This window comes from Helianthus annuus, chromosome 8 (assembly GCF_002127325.2).
Source record: "Helianthus annuus cultivar XRQ/B chromosome 8, HanXRQr2.0-SUNRISE, whole genome shotgun sequence".
Lineage (NCBI taxonomy): Eukaryota > Viridiplantae > Streptophyta > Magnoliopsida > Asterales > Asteraceae > Helianthus > Helianthus annuus.
In genome coordinates this window covers 94,403,565-94,420,511 of record NC_035440.2, presented here as the reverse complement: position 1 = coordinate 94,420,511, position 16,947 = coordinate 94,403,565, and the positions used below count along the sequence as shown (strand labels likewise).

The window sequence follows — 16,947 nt, the reverse complement described above, 5'->3', positions numbered from 1 at the left end:
ATAAGACATGGTTGTCAAATGTAGCGTTATGAAGATATGAGTATGTGGGCATTAATTATGTGTTATGTGTGATAATGAATTTGGATTTCGAAGATATTAAATATCGTGGTTGACAAATTATGTCGTATGCATGTTAGCGAAAATCGTTGTTGGTAAGAATAGGTAAATATGTGTTAATTTGGATTACCCGATGAATTATGTGTGTTGGAAAGGATATGAAGTTGATTAGATGTTTTAATGTTTGATAGTAATGACTATGGAAAGTTAAGTATGAATTATGCGGATGATATGATTGTTACATGTACAAATGAGTATGCTAATATGAGCGTGGTTTCGATGAAATGAAAGTATAGGAATCACGTCGTGACGGACTCAAGCATGAAAGGATAACAGGTCAAGAAAAGGCGAGGAATCGGATACGAGCACGGACGTATAAGGTAAGTGATTCTGTAATCACTTCTTATGTTCGGTTTAGTGATATGGCGTTTTGATTAATTAAACATGATGGTTGAGGTCAAATATGTGTCGTAGTCTTATGTCGTAAAGGATGGGATTAAGTTGACCAAAATGCCCTTGATGGGTATTTTGGGCAAACGATTTTAATAAGTGGTTTAGAAACAAGTTATACGATTAGTGTAATGTTTTGGACAAGTATGGAAGTGGGAAGTATGGTTTTGCTAGTCTTAGATCAATTAATGCGCAAACACCCATAACGGGTCAAATAATTAGGAAATGACAATAAGTCAATAGAGCGTAAGATAAGAATTTCCTTAATCCGGATGTGGGATTTTAAGTTCATATGATAGAATATGAATTTACAAGCATGTAGGAAGAAACGGGAGGTTAAACGGGTAAACGGTTCAAAAGTTATGCGCGTTTTAGTGCGTACGGACGACGAAACGGAGCTGCAGAAAAATGCAAAATCTAGAGGGCGTCGCCGACGGGCATGGGGGCGTCGCCGACGGGCTCTAGAAAACCAGTTTTTGTGCTGACGGGTTAATTACCTGTCTACGGGTTTTTGGGCTACGGGTAAATGCAAGGCCCGTCGCCGACGGCCCTAGGGGCGTCGGCGACGGCCTTCCCAAGTCCCAAAAGCTGAAATCTTGTTATTTAAGTTAATTTATGTACCGTGGGCTTCGGTTTGATATCCGTGGACTACGGTGGACTTTCCAAACATGATTTTGATGGTTCCTTAGATGTTTATGGGCTATAAAGCTAAGTCTAAGACCCATGTTAATGATGTATGATTATGTAAGAGGTACGCGTGATCTAGTACGTGTTTGTTAAAGTATGTACGTATGTACGTATGTAGATGTGTATGTATGCATGTATAAAGATATGTACGAGTGTATGCATGTACGTAACGATATAGGAAGGGTATGTATGTATGTAGAGGTGCATGTACGTATGCATAAAGATAGGCATAAGCATATGCGTGGATGTAAAGATGTAAGAAAGGTATATACGTATGAATGTCTTTTGCGTTTAAATGTATGTATGTTGGTGTGTAGGTAGGTAGAACGTATGTATGCGTTTAGATGAATATGGGCTCACGAGGGGATCCATACACGAAGGTATGCACGTATGTAGGTTTGTGTGAAGGCACGTAATAAGTATGTATGTATGTATGTATGTATGTATATATGTATGCATGTACGTATGTATGTATGTATGTATGTATGTATGTATGTATGAATGTAGGTATGTATGTATGTAGGTAGGAATGGATGTAATTAGGTATGCACGTACGTAGGTACGTACGTATGTATGCAGGTACGTATGTAGGACAGTTGCTATTTGTGACCGTAAAGGTATGTATCAGTTTGTATGAAAGGTATGTACGCATGCATCTAATGAAATTGAGTACTAACGGTAATAGTTGCGTGCTTGGTGAATGAAGTGTAACGCAGGAATACCAAAGAAGTCTCACTACGGATCATATGATCAGGATGGGAAAGCTGGGATGTCAAGAGTTAACGAAACGAGAAGTAAACGTGAACAAACCTTGTATGTTTATAACGCGTACTAATGATGTGAAATTTTATGTGGTGAGCGCAGGTAGTACCAGTCATGAGGATATCCAAGGATTGGAGATCGAAGATCGAGTCACTAGAGAGATAGTACGGAAACGTTGATGTACATAATGTAGTAAACATAAGCTATGTTTTTAACTAGTAAATAAGAGGATGACGGATTTATGAGAAAGAACTGTGTTAAAGTTAAATCTTAAATAAGTTGAGGTATTTATAGTGAAAGAAATTTTATGATACGTGTTTCCGCTGCGACTTTTGACAAATACGAATTAGGGCGTAACAAATCTGGCACCCAATCACCGGTATCTTCATCAACGAGCACTGGGAAAACCTTGTCTTTCCATTTTAAATTAATCTTATGATGCAACCTATCAACGGACTTACTTAACAAACCCACCAACACGTAAGACAGATCTTCATCCGCTTCGGTAACTTTTGGACTTTGAATGATGGCACCGAACTTAGAACCGATATCAGTAATAACTTTGTCGACAACTAGGCACGTAGGAATACCATAAATCTTAATCCATGCAATCCTTTCGAACTCCAGAATCTGTCCTTCCCAAACATGCAAAAACTGGAACACCGAACTCCAAAGCCCATTATTTTGTAAGAACCATCTCATATCTTCCTCCGACTGAAAGACAAGGGCCACATGAAAGCCTCCCAGATACTTAATATTAACCTTCATGTTAACTGCCAAAGATAACCAATTCCTTAGGTTAGTCAAAGTTTTGAAATCCAAAACCCTACCAACCAACGCTACATCGTTCCAATCCTCATGCAGCATGATCTCGGATGGCACTTCGATCTCCAACACCTCCTCCTGATCATCATCAATACCAAGTAGCGTAGCCTTGAAAGACTTACTACCACTCGTATTTGGAACTGCCTTCCCACTTGCCACTGTTGGAGCCTGATCCATCATGACAACCTTTTCCTTATTCTTTTCCGCCACCGGCCTCCATGTCTTCTCTGTCTTCTTTTGGACCGTCTCCCCATCTACAAACCTTGCCAAAACAATGTAAAGCTTGTAACTTCCTATCCAGACATCTTTTATATCATTCTCCATTGCCACCGGATCCTTAACATTGATGAACGACACAAAGCCAAATCGTTTCCCCAGTTTATCGTACTTTCTGGCGATATACGATCCATAGAATTGCCCAAAATCTTTCAGAACATGAAACAAATCTGCTGACGTGCACTTTGGAGAAAGATTAGAGACAAAAAACTTGGTAATCTTAACGTTATCCCCACCCTCGTCTTGGCGATTCGATCTTCTACCCTTCTTGTTTGTGATGTCGTACCATTGATCGACCTTGAAACGTTCCCTACCCGTCATTGGAAACGTTCACCACCTATACATGTGTAAAAAATCATATTTAATAGTGTATATACTTACAAAAAAATATAAAATCTACCAAAGTTTTAATGTTAACAATGACTTTGATTTTAATTGACATTTTTCTTAAAGTTTACTAAAAGATTTTCACTTTTAACCAACTCCTCTTATATAATAAAAGGGTACAATTCAAATGTGAACGGAAGAAGAAAATAATGGACTTTTCATGTGAGGGAGTGTTAAATTATGATTTTGGTAACCAATAAAATATAAAATAGTGTTCAAAATCATTATCTTTCTAGTCAAAATTCCACAAAAAGAAACAACAATAATTTCACAAAAGTATCCTTCTTCACACGGTTTCCGCTTGACCCAGTCAAGAACTGCAAATAATCATAGCATTATTAGTGCTTGCAGCTTTCAGTCAAGTCCTCCCTTATTTCACTCATAAAAATCCATTCTTTGACCACACTACCTCATCAAGATCACTTCTTTTCGACATCAAACACTCTCATAGTCTGATTCTGTTCCAGCAAATATCTTCAACCCCTCATTGTATGTTCTTTATTTTAAAAATTCATTTTTTATTGTTGTTGTATAACTTCAAAATTGATGTAAATTATTTGTTCTTGAAGTTGAATTACATCTGGGTTTGTTGAATTTTAAGTGATTTTGTGATTATATGTTATCAATTTAAGGAATTTGCATCTAGGGCTTGCAGATATATGAATTTCAGTTGAATATAATTTAGGGCTTTGATTGTGTATGATCTGATACTGATTGTTTGGGTAGCAGTAATCACTTTGAAAACTCTGTGTGTGTATATATATATATATAGTAATAGGTTTCGATACAAAGGGCTGTTAACGTGCAAAGTGTAAAAATGATTTTACAAGTTGTGTAATTTTGATTTTTCGTCATGTGTAATTTTCATTTGTTATTTCCTTCATGCGTAGTTTTTATGCATAATTTCGAAATCTTTCATGCGTAATTTCTTTGTACGCTTTATACGTTAAAAAGGTCCTTTGTACGTTAACTTACACCTATATGTGTGTGTGTATATATCATCATCATCATCATCATACTCAGTAAATCCCACCAATAGCAAAACAAAGGGAGGGTCTGAGGAGGGTAAGATGTAGACAGTCTTACCTCTACCCCGTAGGAATAGAGAGGCTGCTTCCGGTGAGACCCCCGGCTCGATTGTGTGTGTGTGTATATATATTATGAACACTGTATTTGCTTCAAATATTTCAGTAGATATGCATCAAAGGGTGATTTTGATTGTTTCACTATCATTTGCAGGTTCAGTTCTTAACTATGTGCAGTTGTTAGTGCTTCGGGTTTTATACACAATGGCACCGAGTGACATACCGACGATAACTACTTGTATCTTGATACTCACAGTCATCAGTTTAACCAATGCTGTTCAAACTGATATCAACTGTCTCAAATCCTTCAAAGAATCAATCGAAGATCCCGATAACCTCTTATCTAATTGGAACTTTAACAACAATACCGAAGGGTTCATTTGTAAATTTACCGGTATTGAATGTTGGCATCCCGACGAAAGTAAAGTTTTGAATATCCGCCTCGCTGATATGGGACTTAAAGGCATGTTACCACCCGGGCTTGAAAATTGTACCTCGATGACGGGTTTGGATCTTTCTAATAACCATTTGTTCGGGTCTCTCCCGACGAACATTACAAAGGTTTTCGGGCTTTTAACTACTCTTGATCTTTCATCAAACAACTTCTCGGGTCAAATACCCGCTAGCTTCGTAAATTGTTCCTACCTTAATGTCATCAAACTGGATAACAACCGGTTCTCGGGTCAGATTCCGTTGGAATTAGCTGGTTTGGATCGGATTAAAGAGTTTAGCGTTGTAAATAATCTTTTATCCGGGCAGGTTCCGGTTTTCAGGAACAAGAGTATTGGTGCGGAGAGTTATGCGGGTAATCCCGGGTTATGTGGCGGGCCTTTGCGTCCTTGTACCAAAACCTCTAAGAAAACCAGTGTGGGTGTTGTTATCGGGGCGGCTATCGGTGGGGCGACTCTGGCGGTGTTGGTTGTAGGCGTTGCGATGACAATCTTTATGCGTAAGGTTGTTAGAAAGAATAAAGACGATGATCCTGACGGAAATAGATGGGCCAAGAGTATTAAGGGAGCTAAAACCATCAAGGTAATATGGTCTAATCTCTATTTTGTCTATGACATTTACTCATTTTCTAGTGTACGTGCTAATTTCTTATGAACGGGTCGATTTGTGCTGTGTTTGTGTCAATTTGGGTGATTTTAGACGGGTCAAATAAATTTTTTAGCCAATAATGAATGCCATCACACTAATTATATGTTAAATTTTTGCTTTAAAAAAGAGTAAAGTACACGGATGGTCCCTGTGGTTTATTAAAATTTTGGATTTGGTCCCTAGCTTTCCAAAAGTACACAGACAGTCCCTGCAGTTTGGGCTTTGTAACGTATTTAGTCCCCAAATTTTTCTAAAAGTACATGGATGGTCCCTGTGGTTTGCACTTTGTAACACATTTAGTCCCTAACTTGGACACGTTAAAACATTTAGATTTGTTGGCTGGGGACTAAATGCAGTTCAAAGTGCAAACCATAGGGACCATCCGTGTATTTTTGGAAAGCTAGGGACCAAATCCAAAATTTTGGTAAACCATAGGGACCATCCGTGTACTTTACTCTTTAAAAAATGGACAAAATTTGTTTGCGGGTCAATCCAACCAACATGTTCATCTTGTCATCTCTACTTTTGATTTTTCGTGCATCGATTTGACAAACTTTTTATATTCATGCAGCTTTCCATGTTTGAAAATCCGGTTTCGAAGATGCGACTGAGTGATTTAATGAAAGCTACCGACAGTTTTAGCAAAGACCACATAATCGGGTCAGGAAGAACGGGTTGTTTATACAAAGCGGTACTCGAAGACGGCAACTCACTTATGATAAAACGATTACAAGACACTCAGCATTCCGAGAAAGAATTTGCATCGGAAATGGCGACACTCGGGAAAGTCAAACACCGAAACCTAGTTCCACTTTTAGGTTTTTGTGTGACCAAAACCGAACGGTTTTTAGTCTACAAATACATGGCAAACGGAACCCTCCATGATAAATTACACACAATCACCGACGACATAAAGCGCCTCGATTGGCCTTCACGGCTAAAAATCGGGATTGGCGCAGCTAAAGGGCTCGCGTGGCTACACCATAACTGCAACCCGCGCGTCCTACATCGAAACATAAGCTCGAAATGCATCTTACTCGATGCAGACCTCGAGCCCAAAATATCCGATTTTGGGCTCGCGAGGCTCATGAATCCGGTCGATACGCATTTGAGTACTTTCGTAAACGGCGAGTTCGGTGATTTAGGTTACGTGGCTCCGGAATATACAAGAACCCTCGTGGCTACACCGAAAGGGGATGTTTATAGCTTTGGAGTGGTGCTGTTAGAACTAGCAACGGGTGAAAAACCGACCCATGTGGCTAAAGCTCCCGAAACGTTTAAAGGGAGTTTAGCCGAGTGGGTGATGGAGTTATCTGCTGAGTCAAGACTTGAAGAGTCAATCGACGAGTCGATAAATGAGAAGAGATACAGTAGTGAGGTTTTTCAGTTCCTGAAAGTGGCGTGTAGTTGTGTCGGGCCGGCCCATAAGGAGAGGCCCACTATGTTTGAAGTGTACCAGCTGCTACGAGCGATCGGTCAGCATTACCATTTCTCGACTGATGATGAGGTCTTGATGATGCCGACTGACAATGGAGATGCGGGTCAGATAGAACTCATTGTTGCTCGGTGATGGATTGGAGAAGTATTGAAGTGTTGTGAATTATTAAGTATTATATAGATAGATAGATAGATAGATATCATGTCTACAGATTTAAGGTTTCAGTTTTGACTTTTGAGTTTGACTTTCATATAGAAAGTCTAGACATATTAGCTTCACTGATTCCGCTGTTCAGTTTTATGCTTATAAATAGTATTTTAGCTATTTGTTTATAAGTTTTGACCCAAACCCATTGTGCACATCATCCTCAAAACAACCGATGTTGGGAAATCTAGAAAGATGATTGCAATTGAAATAGAAAAGATGAAGATTGAACAAACTGGAATTTGATTATACAATACTGAATACATTAACATCGTGATATATGATCGCATTATATTGTGATATGTTTGAACCGGCGTGTCGTTCTACACAATGGCGGATCTAAAAGAAAAATTCAGAGGTATCCTAATTTTTTTTTTAACTTACGGTAATACAATATAAATTTTTTTAGTAAACTGCCATTTTGGTCCCTGAGGTTTGGGCAGTTTTGCCACTTTAGTACAAATCTCAAACCTTTTGCATTTGGGTCCTGTGGTTTCAGTTTTGTTGCCATTTTAGTCCAAAAGTGAAATCAGCTCAAATTCCTCAAATTAAATCTTGATGTTTTGTCATTTTCCTCAGGGGTAATTTGGTCATTACAAGTATTATTTTAACAAATTATTAATTAACATAATTAAACTAATTAATCCCTTTACCTTAAAAAGAAACACAGACCCAACAATTATCTTCTTCAAACCCAACTGAGAACATCAATTCAGAAACCCTAACTAACATATTTCGGCAACCTAAACGTCTAAAACAACAAAAATTGAATGTTGCAATCACACTTAGAGTTTGTAACTGTGTGTTATTTTTATACGAAATTCGGTTACATACACGTACGACCATTCGAGACGACTAACACGATTTCTTAAATATATATATATATATATATATATATATATATATACACACACACATTCTAAATCTCTCAGAAAACTCAGTGTTCCCAGGATTTAGTATTCATCACCGCCCGTAAATGGGATTAAATAAGTATATCATTTTTATTTCCATCAAGTTAACAACATCTTCACATCGAATCATTGGTTAACAATTCGGTAGAGCTTGGTGACACATAGTTTAGCTACATTTTAGTAGAAGCTTATGTGTTTATTCCTTGATAGGAATGTTATAGATTGCATGCTAGCGAGTTTACATTTTGGAAACGACATTATGGATTATATTATGCTAGCTTTGCATTGGACATCGAGGTGAGTTCATAACCCCCACTTTTTACGGTTTTACATTTTTACAAATGTTTTCGGGGGTGGAAAGACATGCAAGTTTTTGCAAAAGTACACAATATTTCGATGAACGAAAACTACATATTTCTAAACCACGTTCCAAACGAATTTCAACAAACTCAAATGGTTTATGAAAGGTTTAAGCTATACATACCGGTTTTACAAAACACACGCGTATTGTCGAAACGTGCATGAGTTTCATGACTAGTGACGGGATTGTCCTAGGTACAACAACGGGACCGAGTTGTCCTGCATACGAAACAACGAAACTGGATTGTCATGCATGTGAACAACGGGACTGGTTTGTCCTGCATACAAACAATGGGACTTGGTTGTCCTACTTACGAACATCGGGACTGGATTGTCCTACATACGAACATAAGGACTGGATTGTCCTCTACTCAACTGTAAGGGCCGTAGGGTTCTTAAAAATGTACAGTGAAGGCCTCGCTGCATATTGGAAATATAAACACCTGCTAGTCTACCGTCTTGAGTAAACGGGACTGGATTGTCATGCATGCGGACATTGACGGTTAATCAAGTTTTACAAGTACAAAGTTTTCAAATGACATGCCGAGGAAAATGATTTTATTATGTTTTCTCAACATTATTTAAACCGGTTATCAAAAATATTTATTAAAAATCTTTTTCAAACAAACTATGAACTCGCCAACTTTATGTTGATTTCTTGCATGTTTTTTCTCAGGTTACACATTCAATTTATGGCACGGCTGGAATAAGAGAACCCATTGTGATTCGAGTACTTAGAGGGGGTTCAACTTTCTAGAAGTCTTAGCATTTTATACTTCCGCTGTGCAATGATGTAACACCCTAACACGCTTTAACTGAAAAGACGCAGCGGAAATTCGTACTATAAAAATTTCTTTCGTTAAAAACATTTTTGACCTACTTGCAAGTTCATTATAAAATACCTTCTTACAATATAGGTATCTTTTGTACACATTTACAAAATAAAAGCATAACTTATAACTATCATTTTACATAATCAAGTATTCCCGTACAATCTAACTTGTGACTCGGTCTTCGATCTCCACTCCTCAGTGATCCTCCGTGACTCGTACAACCTACACTTACCATACAATTTCAATCATTAGTACACAATATGAACGTAACAAGATTCATACACTTTTACTTTCTATTCCGTTATTCCTTTATACTTAGGCATTTTCGTCTGAGTATCCACTCTCCGGAGAGACTTCAACATTGTACCTGCATTATTCTTCATTCTCAAGGTACACTGTTATTTGCATCAATACACAATCATATTGAAATCATATGAGCATACGTACTTACCTTCTGGCATACGGTTATACATGCATACTAGCATCCGCATATATACGTTCACACCTACACGTGTATGCACCTTCACACTTAAATACATAATACTTACACCCATGTATGTCTACCCGCATACGCACCTACACCGTTACCTACATATATACCTACCTACGTACATATCTACATACTTACACCCATACTTAAAACGAAACATAACTATACACGTACATACATTCACTAGTGAAATCTATACATACATACATACATACATACATACATACATACATACATACATACATACATACATACATACATACATACATACATACATACATACATACATACATACATACATACATACATACATACATACATACATACATACATACATACATACATACATACATACATACATACATACATACATACATACATACATACATACATACATACATACATACATACATACATACATACATACATACATACATACATACATACATATATACATACATACATATATACATACATACCCACGTACTTAATTCGTTACCCCGCATACTCGCTTACATACCCCGGTCTTATTCGCACATCCTAAACGCTTTAAAAAATATCTGTCGGGTATGTTTCGGTTCTTAAAAATGAGTTTCATACTCATCCGTAACTTACCAAGCCATTTGGTAGGGTTAAGGAACATTATAAAAACTTAACAAGGCTTGGAATGGGTCCACGGGGTCCGAATTCGAAGGGAAAACAAAGAAATCCACAAACTTTACATTTGCACCTGACCTCCACCGTAAGCTACGGTGGCTACCGTAGCTTACGGTGGCCCCCAAAAGTCCTACGGCAGCCTTATACTGCCTTACGGCAGAAATAAAGCTCCAGCTCCCACCGTAGCTTACGGTGGGCACCGTAAGCTACGGTGAAGCCCATATCAGCCTTCCATTTTAAAACTAAAATTTGCATAACTTGCTCGTTTTGAATCCGTTTCACTTGAAACTTGTTCCTAAACATCCGTAAAACAATTCCTTACATATTAGAATAAGAATCCTTACCCCGGGTCCTTAATCATTACAAATTTTATTACCATTATCTCACTTACTCTTATTTATTCGACCCGTTTGGTCCCACAAACTACCCCCGACTATCTAGTTCAATACTTATCTTAATACCTTCATTCATTTCATACTCATACAATAACTTACCTACATCCATAAACAAGAAAATTCTATATGTATACTAAGAAGTGATTCGGAAGTCACTTTCCTTGTGCATCCGTGCTCGTAATCGCTTCCTTGCCTCATCTTGATCCGTTAGCCTTCCATGCTTGGTCCATGCTTGTGTGGTTCCAATTCTTTCATGTCGTCATGCCATAATAATGTTAGTATTCATGTTCTTTCAAATTAACACACATTTACCAAATTCTTATTTACATTGACTTTCACTATCACGCATACGACATGAATTGTCAACCGCATTGTTCAATATCTTAAAATTCAAATTTCATTATCTTACATAACACATAATTGGTCTAACACATATCCCATGATCTCTTAATTCTTTCATTTGTGTCAAATACTTAATCATGTTATAAATTCTCAGTTGACTTTCAGAAGTCAACCTTCTAGCATATAACCTCCAACTTATGAACACGCATTCATGTTGATATAGTAGGCCATAATGATGACATCATATTCATTTCATACATGATGTTGTATGACACATAAACTATATGATCACATAGTTACACAAAATCAATTTACACATACTTACATTTTCATAATCCTACATTTGACAACTATATACCAAGTTAGCCATTTTAATGAAATGTAACATCATACTTAACTAGTAGCTCACAACTTCTTCCCTTAGTACATGCTCATCCTAAATTACCATTAAGCCACTAGTCCGTCTCATGGTGTGCACCACCTTTCAAGCATCGGGTACTAATTCCTAATGCATACTTTCACAGAACCATCTCATCAACTAACTACTCACATGTATTTCATCCAAAACACGTATCTCATGCTAACTTAACTATCAAACATAACATTATCACATTCTACACCAAATTACCAAATTCTTGCAATAATTTTACTTTCTAGCTTCACCTAGACATTTCATCAAACACTAGGCGTGCGTACTAACATTTATGCATAATGTACAAGTAATTCAAGCATATTCTTTCCATATTCAAGCAAGATCACTTTGTCATAAATTCTGCATCATGTTACCATCAAAACCTACCACATATCCTATGCATCAACATAATCATCAACATACACATGTTCATCATGACCATTCTCATACTCATAGACATAGGTTTCATTCCAAATCACTATGACAACTAAAATTTAGCCATAATTCAACTTAAACATGATAACAATAGTAAACTTTCATCCTAATTTAGATCAAACTCACATATTCATCAAAACCCACTTCATGGTTGTTCATCAAAACTGAGAATTAAGGCATACCTTGGCTAAAGCTTGCTTAGATAATCACTTTTAAGGCTCATGCAAGTTCGATTTTGGCCATAATCCATCCCATTCGTTGATTAGGGTTTGAGAGGGGTTTCCCCCTTTCTTCTTCTCCTCTGATCGAACACACACACACACACACGCCCAGGTGTGTGTGTTTAGGGTTTTAATTTTATTTTATATTATATTTTCTCTTCCCATTCATTCCAAATCAACCCCCTCATGTTTGACACTTACTCATAATTAACCCAATTTCATGTCCTTGTTTGTTTTGACTAAGCATTTAACTAGGTTCAATAACCTAGTTATTACATTCTATTTTATTAGTCATGGGATCTTACTAACAAATTTAATAATTCGGTTTTGGGGCGTTACAAGTCTACCCTTCTTAAAAGAGGTTTCGTCCCCGAAACCTTTCTCATTTCCATTAGACACTAATATCCTTTCCCTTACCCTATCAACACGACCACTGGCCCATCTTAGTAACAACCCTCTATTTTTTTTAAGAACCCGTCTCAGAGTTCTTATTAGTGTCGCTTTCACTAATAGCGCTAGCTTCCAACACATTTCTTAGATATTGGTTCATTCATCATTCTAATACCCATATATCATGTGCATTATATATCTTTTTGTTCACCTCAACATTCTTATTATTTTCGTCAACTATACAACCTTATTTCGAAATTTATACACACACATATATGTCTAACTTTGACTGGTACCTCATCATGATAGGTAACTATCTGTCCTTGATTCATAAGTCATTCATATAACTGACTTAGGGGCTGTTTGGTAGCCTCTGAATGGTCATTAAGAGGCTACCTCTTAATGGAACCACTAAGAATTTTACCAGTGAGAAGGTAGAAGAATGTGACATGTGATGATTTACCATTCAGATGTTACCTCTTAACCATTCAGACTTGAGGTTACCTCTTATTCATTCAGAGGTTTTAAACCATTAAGAGGTAGCATCTGAATGGTCATTAAGAGGCTACCAAACAACCCCTTATTCCTAATAAGCTCTTACTATTCATACTATACTTTCACATAACATTCTCATTTCCTTGACTGTTTGCAACAGGTCAATATTCATATTTATTCAAACTTGTACTAACACTTTCATTCATATGATCCGTTTATAACGGGTCTAATACCTTCATCTCATTTCTTAAAATTACATTCTGTACGTATATCATATAACATTTATGTCACGACCCCCGACCCCATCCTGGCCGGAATCGGGCGCCGCGAACAGCCCAGTGGTACCGGTGATTATTTTTGAAAAACATTGCAGCGGAAATTTCATCAGGACCGTGAGTTAGGAAAATATCAGAGTTTAGAAACACCAGATTTTATTTAAATAGATGGAATAAATTCCATGTTTTACAAAGGTAGCTTTTAATACGGGATAAACCCTAAAAACAATATTTCTTAAGTTGATTAAATTAATAAAATAAGCCACTTCTTGATGCCTTCAGTGCCGGATCCAATTCTTACTCCAATCTACTGAAATTACCTGAAACGCGTTTTAAAAAGGTTTTGTCAGCGGGAAATACTGAGTGAGTTCATTCAGGTTTTATAAAAACAGATTTGTTATAATTCACAGTATTAAGAGCGATTACAATGTTTCTGATATCAAACCAACTACCCACGGTACTTTATCACTCGACCCACTGGCCCACCTGTCCAGTGGTGTCTGTGATTATGGTCATATCACCCATTGGCTGCCCCAATGTTGAAGATTATCAAGTAATGTATACAAAACCCCACATACCGGCTGTAACTTTGTGATTACAAAGACTTAATCCCTGTAATTATAACTTTGAAAATAATTTGGAGTTTTGTAAAACAGTTGATAAAAAGAGAATGACTCACATTATAAGCATGCAGTATTGAATTAACAAGCTTCATGATTCAGGTTCTTCAGAGAATTAGCATCTATTTTGATTGTAGGTGTATGAGGTGAAGTTTAGCCTATTGGTAAGACTAATAACCTAATTTAGGAAATGATGCACACGAAACTAGGTAAATAACTAATACAGCATTTACGACAATTCACGAGATTAAACCCTGAAAACGATTAACAAAGTGCAATACTTAACAATTCAGCGGATTCACAACGAATGACAGAGTATCGTCTGAATTTAGACAGCACTCAAACATTCAAGTCGAAATCACGATGAATAACAAAATATAAACTCAATTTGAGCAGCACTCAAACAATCGTTGGATAGTTATAATCGATCGGACGTTGAATCGTAATAGCGATCGAGTTAATACCCTGTATCGTAGCAGAATTCGTGATTGTGGGTGTTTTATAGCAGACCGGCTATAACTCGGAGTGTAAGACGGAATTTTCCGTCGTTCCAACTCCAGAAATCAAGTCCCACAGCCTACTATTTATAGCTGGAAAATCGTCCCTCTCGCGTGTCGCGACAAGAACATGTGCACCCGTCGCGTGGCGCGACGGGTCAATTTCCTAGCCTAGGGTGGACACGTTTAGGGGTAGGCTTGATGAGTCGACTGTACGACTAAATTCAATTTTGACAACAGATTTTTGAAGATAATATCGAATGGGAATTGCCTCCTTTGAGTTTTAGGGGCCCTGATCCTGATTCTGATTATTCTGAAAATTTTAGGGATTGTGCAGAATTACTTGGGTGTCTCAACTAGGGTTTCCTATTGGGTAAATAAAATAATAGATATGACTTTTGATGAGATTTGTTTACAAAATAAATAATAGTTTTGGGTAAATCACAAAAAGGAAATAAAACGGTGAGAAAAGAGAATGAACCCACTTTGTAACTTTAGGGTTCAACTAGAAAACCTCCTGGTATAAATTTTGGGTATAACTTCTGAGCTATATAAAAATATATAATGCACTCGTGGTAAGTATAGTACCCCTAATTCAACCTTGTCCCGAAGTCCCGAGATAGAATCCCAACAACTTAGTCGGGCAGAGCCCTGACATAAGTTATGAGGCTCAGATCAATCGGAAAGGGTAGCGGTGATCGGGAGTTACAATACTTAAAACGGGGCAGGGATTTATTATAAAAAAAAATCTAATTTAGAGAAATACAGGGGAACTGGCGAGACATGGGGAAGTAGAAAAATTTGAGTTATTTGGAAATGGTGTCGTGAGTACCTATTTATAAAAGTTTGGGGTTTTACACTTAAAGGACACGTAGGAACTGTATATTAAATTTATTCTTATCTAAATTGTACCATACACATATGTCATAGGTCCATATGTCCATAATTTGATGAGTTATTCAATTTCTATTCTTTTGATGACACATATACCTTCATATTTTTAAATAATAGTTTTGATTTTATAAAATGTGATACAAAAGAGGTCACTACAGGTTTTTCAATTTGTGATATTTCATTTGTTGTCATTTATTTGATTTTATTATTTTTATTATGATTATTATTTATTATATAAGATAAAGGACACGAAAGTAGTTTTGAATATATATTTTATATGTATTTAATTTTCCTGTTTTACGGAACTGGCACGTATAATTTCTAGAATATAACGTTCTAGAAAACAATGAGTATGTCATTAGAATGAGAATATTTTTATCTACATTTTGAACCAAGTTTTATTAAAAATAGAGTAGGTTCAAAATACCATTTATTTTTATAATTTAATTATTATATGGTTCCTAGTCCTTTCTAGGAATTTCATATTTCTAATAGTCAACTTACCCGTAGACTATCCGTCTAATAATATAAGTTTTTATAGACTTTTATTTTATTAGAAACGTTACTCATATACAGGCCAATTTAATATAATATTTCAACCAACTATATAAAATAGTGTTTAAAACTATTTGGGTTGAATATTAAAAATAAACTAGTTGCTAATTACTAGTGGTCAATAAATTTAACCAAACCTATACTTTCTTATATAAAAATAGGAATGTTACATCCTCCCCACCTTGTTTTAAATCTCGTCCTCGAGATTTGGGTTACGATATTTCTTTTAGACTGATGTCATATTTTAGTTAATAAAAACAATATTAAGGTAGATGACACAATATTAAAGTATCAAATTTTGTGAATACGAGTGGTACAATAAGTGGGATTCAATAGTTCAACTGAATTAGTGCAAGAAATCGATGACAAACGAATGAGATGAAATGATATAATTTCCAAAGTGACTAGGTTCAAGCCAAAAGATATACGATCAATAGATATTTAAAATGAATGTGAAGGACTTTTTAGAATCAATAAAAATTCTTTGTCAAAAGAAAGCTTACTTTGATTGGTACTGAGGAAGACTTAGAATTGATAGGTTAAAAATGAAACAAAAGCATGAAAAGAATTGTCAATTTATGATATGAGAAAATCAATGTGCTGAGATGAGTGAATTGTAAGGATACACCAGAAGATGATAGAGTTAGTGTGTTATTGTTTAGAGTTTCAAGTTGTTTTGGCATGACTAACCATTATAGTATATTTGGAAAGCAAATGTAATATATATTATTTGTGTTCTTATCTGAACCGTATCTTACATATCAAATATAAATACTATGTAATATATATTATTTGCTTCACATTTTTACTATATGTAAATGGTTACCACTTTCAAATAAATATTATTTTAGTATTTTTACTATACTATGTAAAATAACTTATATTTACTATATAGA

The 16,947-nt window shown here is 36.2% G+C and overlaps 1 protein-coding gene and 1 long non-coding RNA gene across 2 annotated transcripts; one reads left to right on the top strand and one right to left on the bottom strand.

Annotated features, from left to right (window-relative positions):
• Positions 1-3,695: 3,695 nt before the first annotated feature.
• Positions 3,696-7,401, top strand: LOC110873461 (probably inactive leucine-rich repeat receptor-like protein kinase At5g48380). The gene is made up of 3 exons (XM_022122402.2): positions 3,696-3,933; positions 4,684-5,561; positions 6,199-7,401. The coding sequence occupies exons 2-3, from the start codon at positions 4,734-4,736 to the stop codon at positions 7,195-7,197; spliced, it is 1,827 nt and encodes a 608-aa protein (XP_021978094.1). The 5' UTR covers positions 3,696-3,933; positions 4,684-4,733; the 3' UTR covers positions 7,198-7,401.
• Positions 7,402-9,375: 1,974 nt separating this feature from the next.
• Positions 9,376-15,414, bottom strand: LOC118480903. The gene is made up of 2 exons (XR_004864207.1): positions 14,165-15,414; positions 9,376-13,805 (listed from the first exon to the last, which is right to left on the bottom strand). It is a non-coding gene; the product is annotated as an uncharacterized LOC118480903 (long non-coding RNA).
• Positions 15,415-16,947: the final 1,533 nt, after the last annotated feature.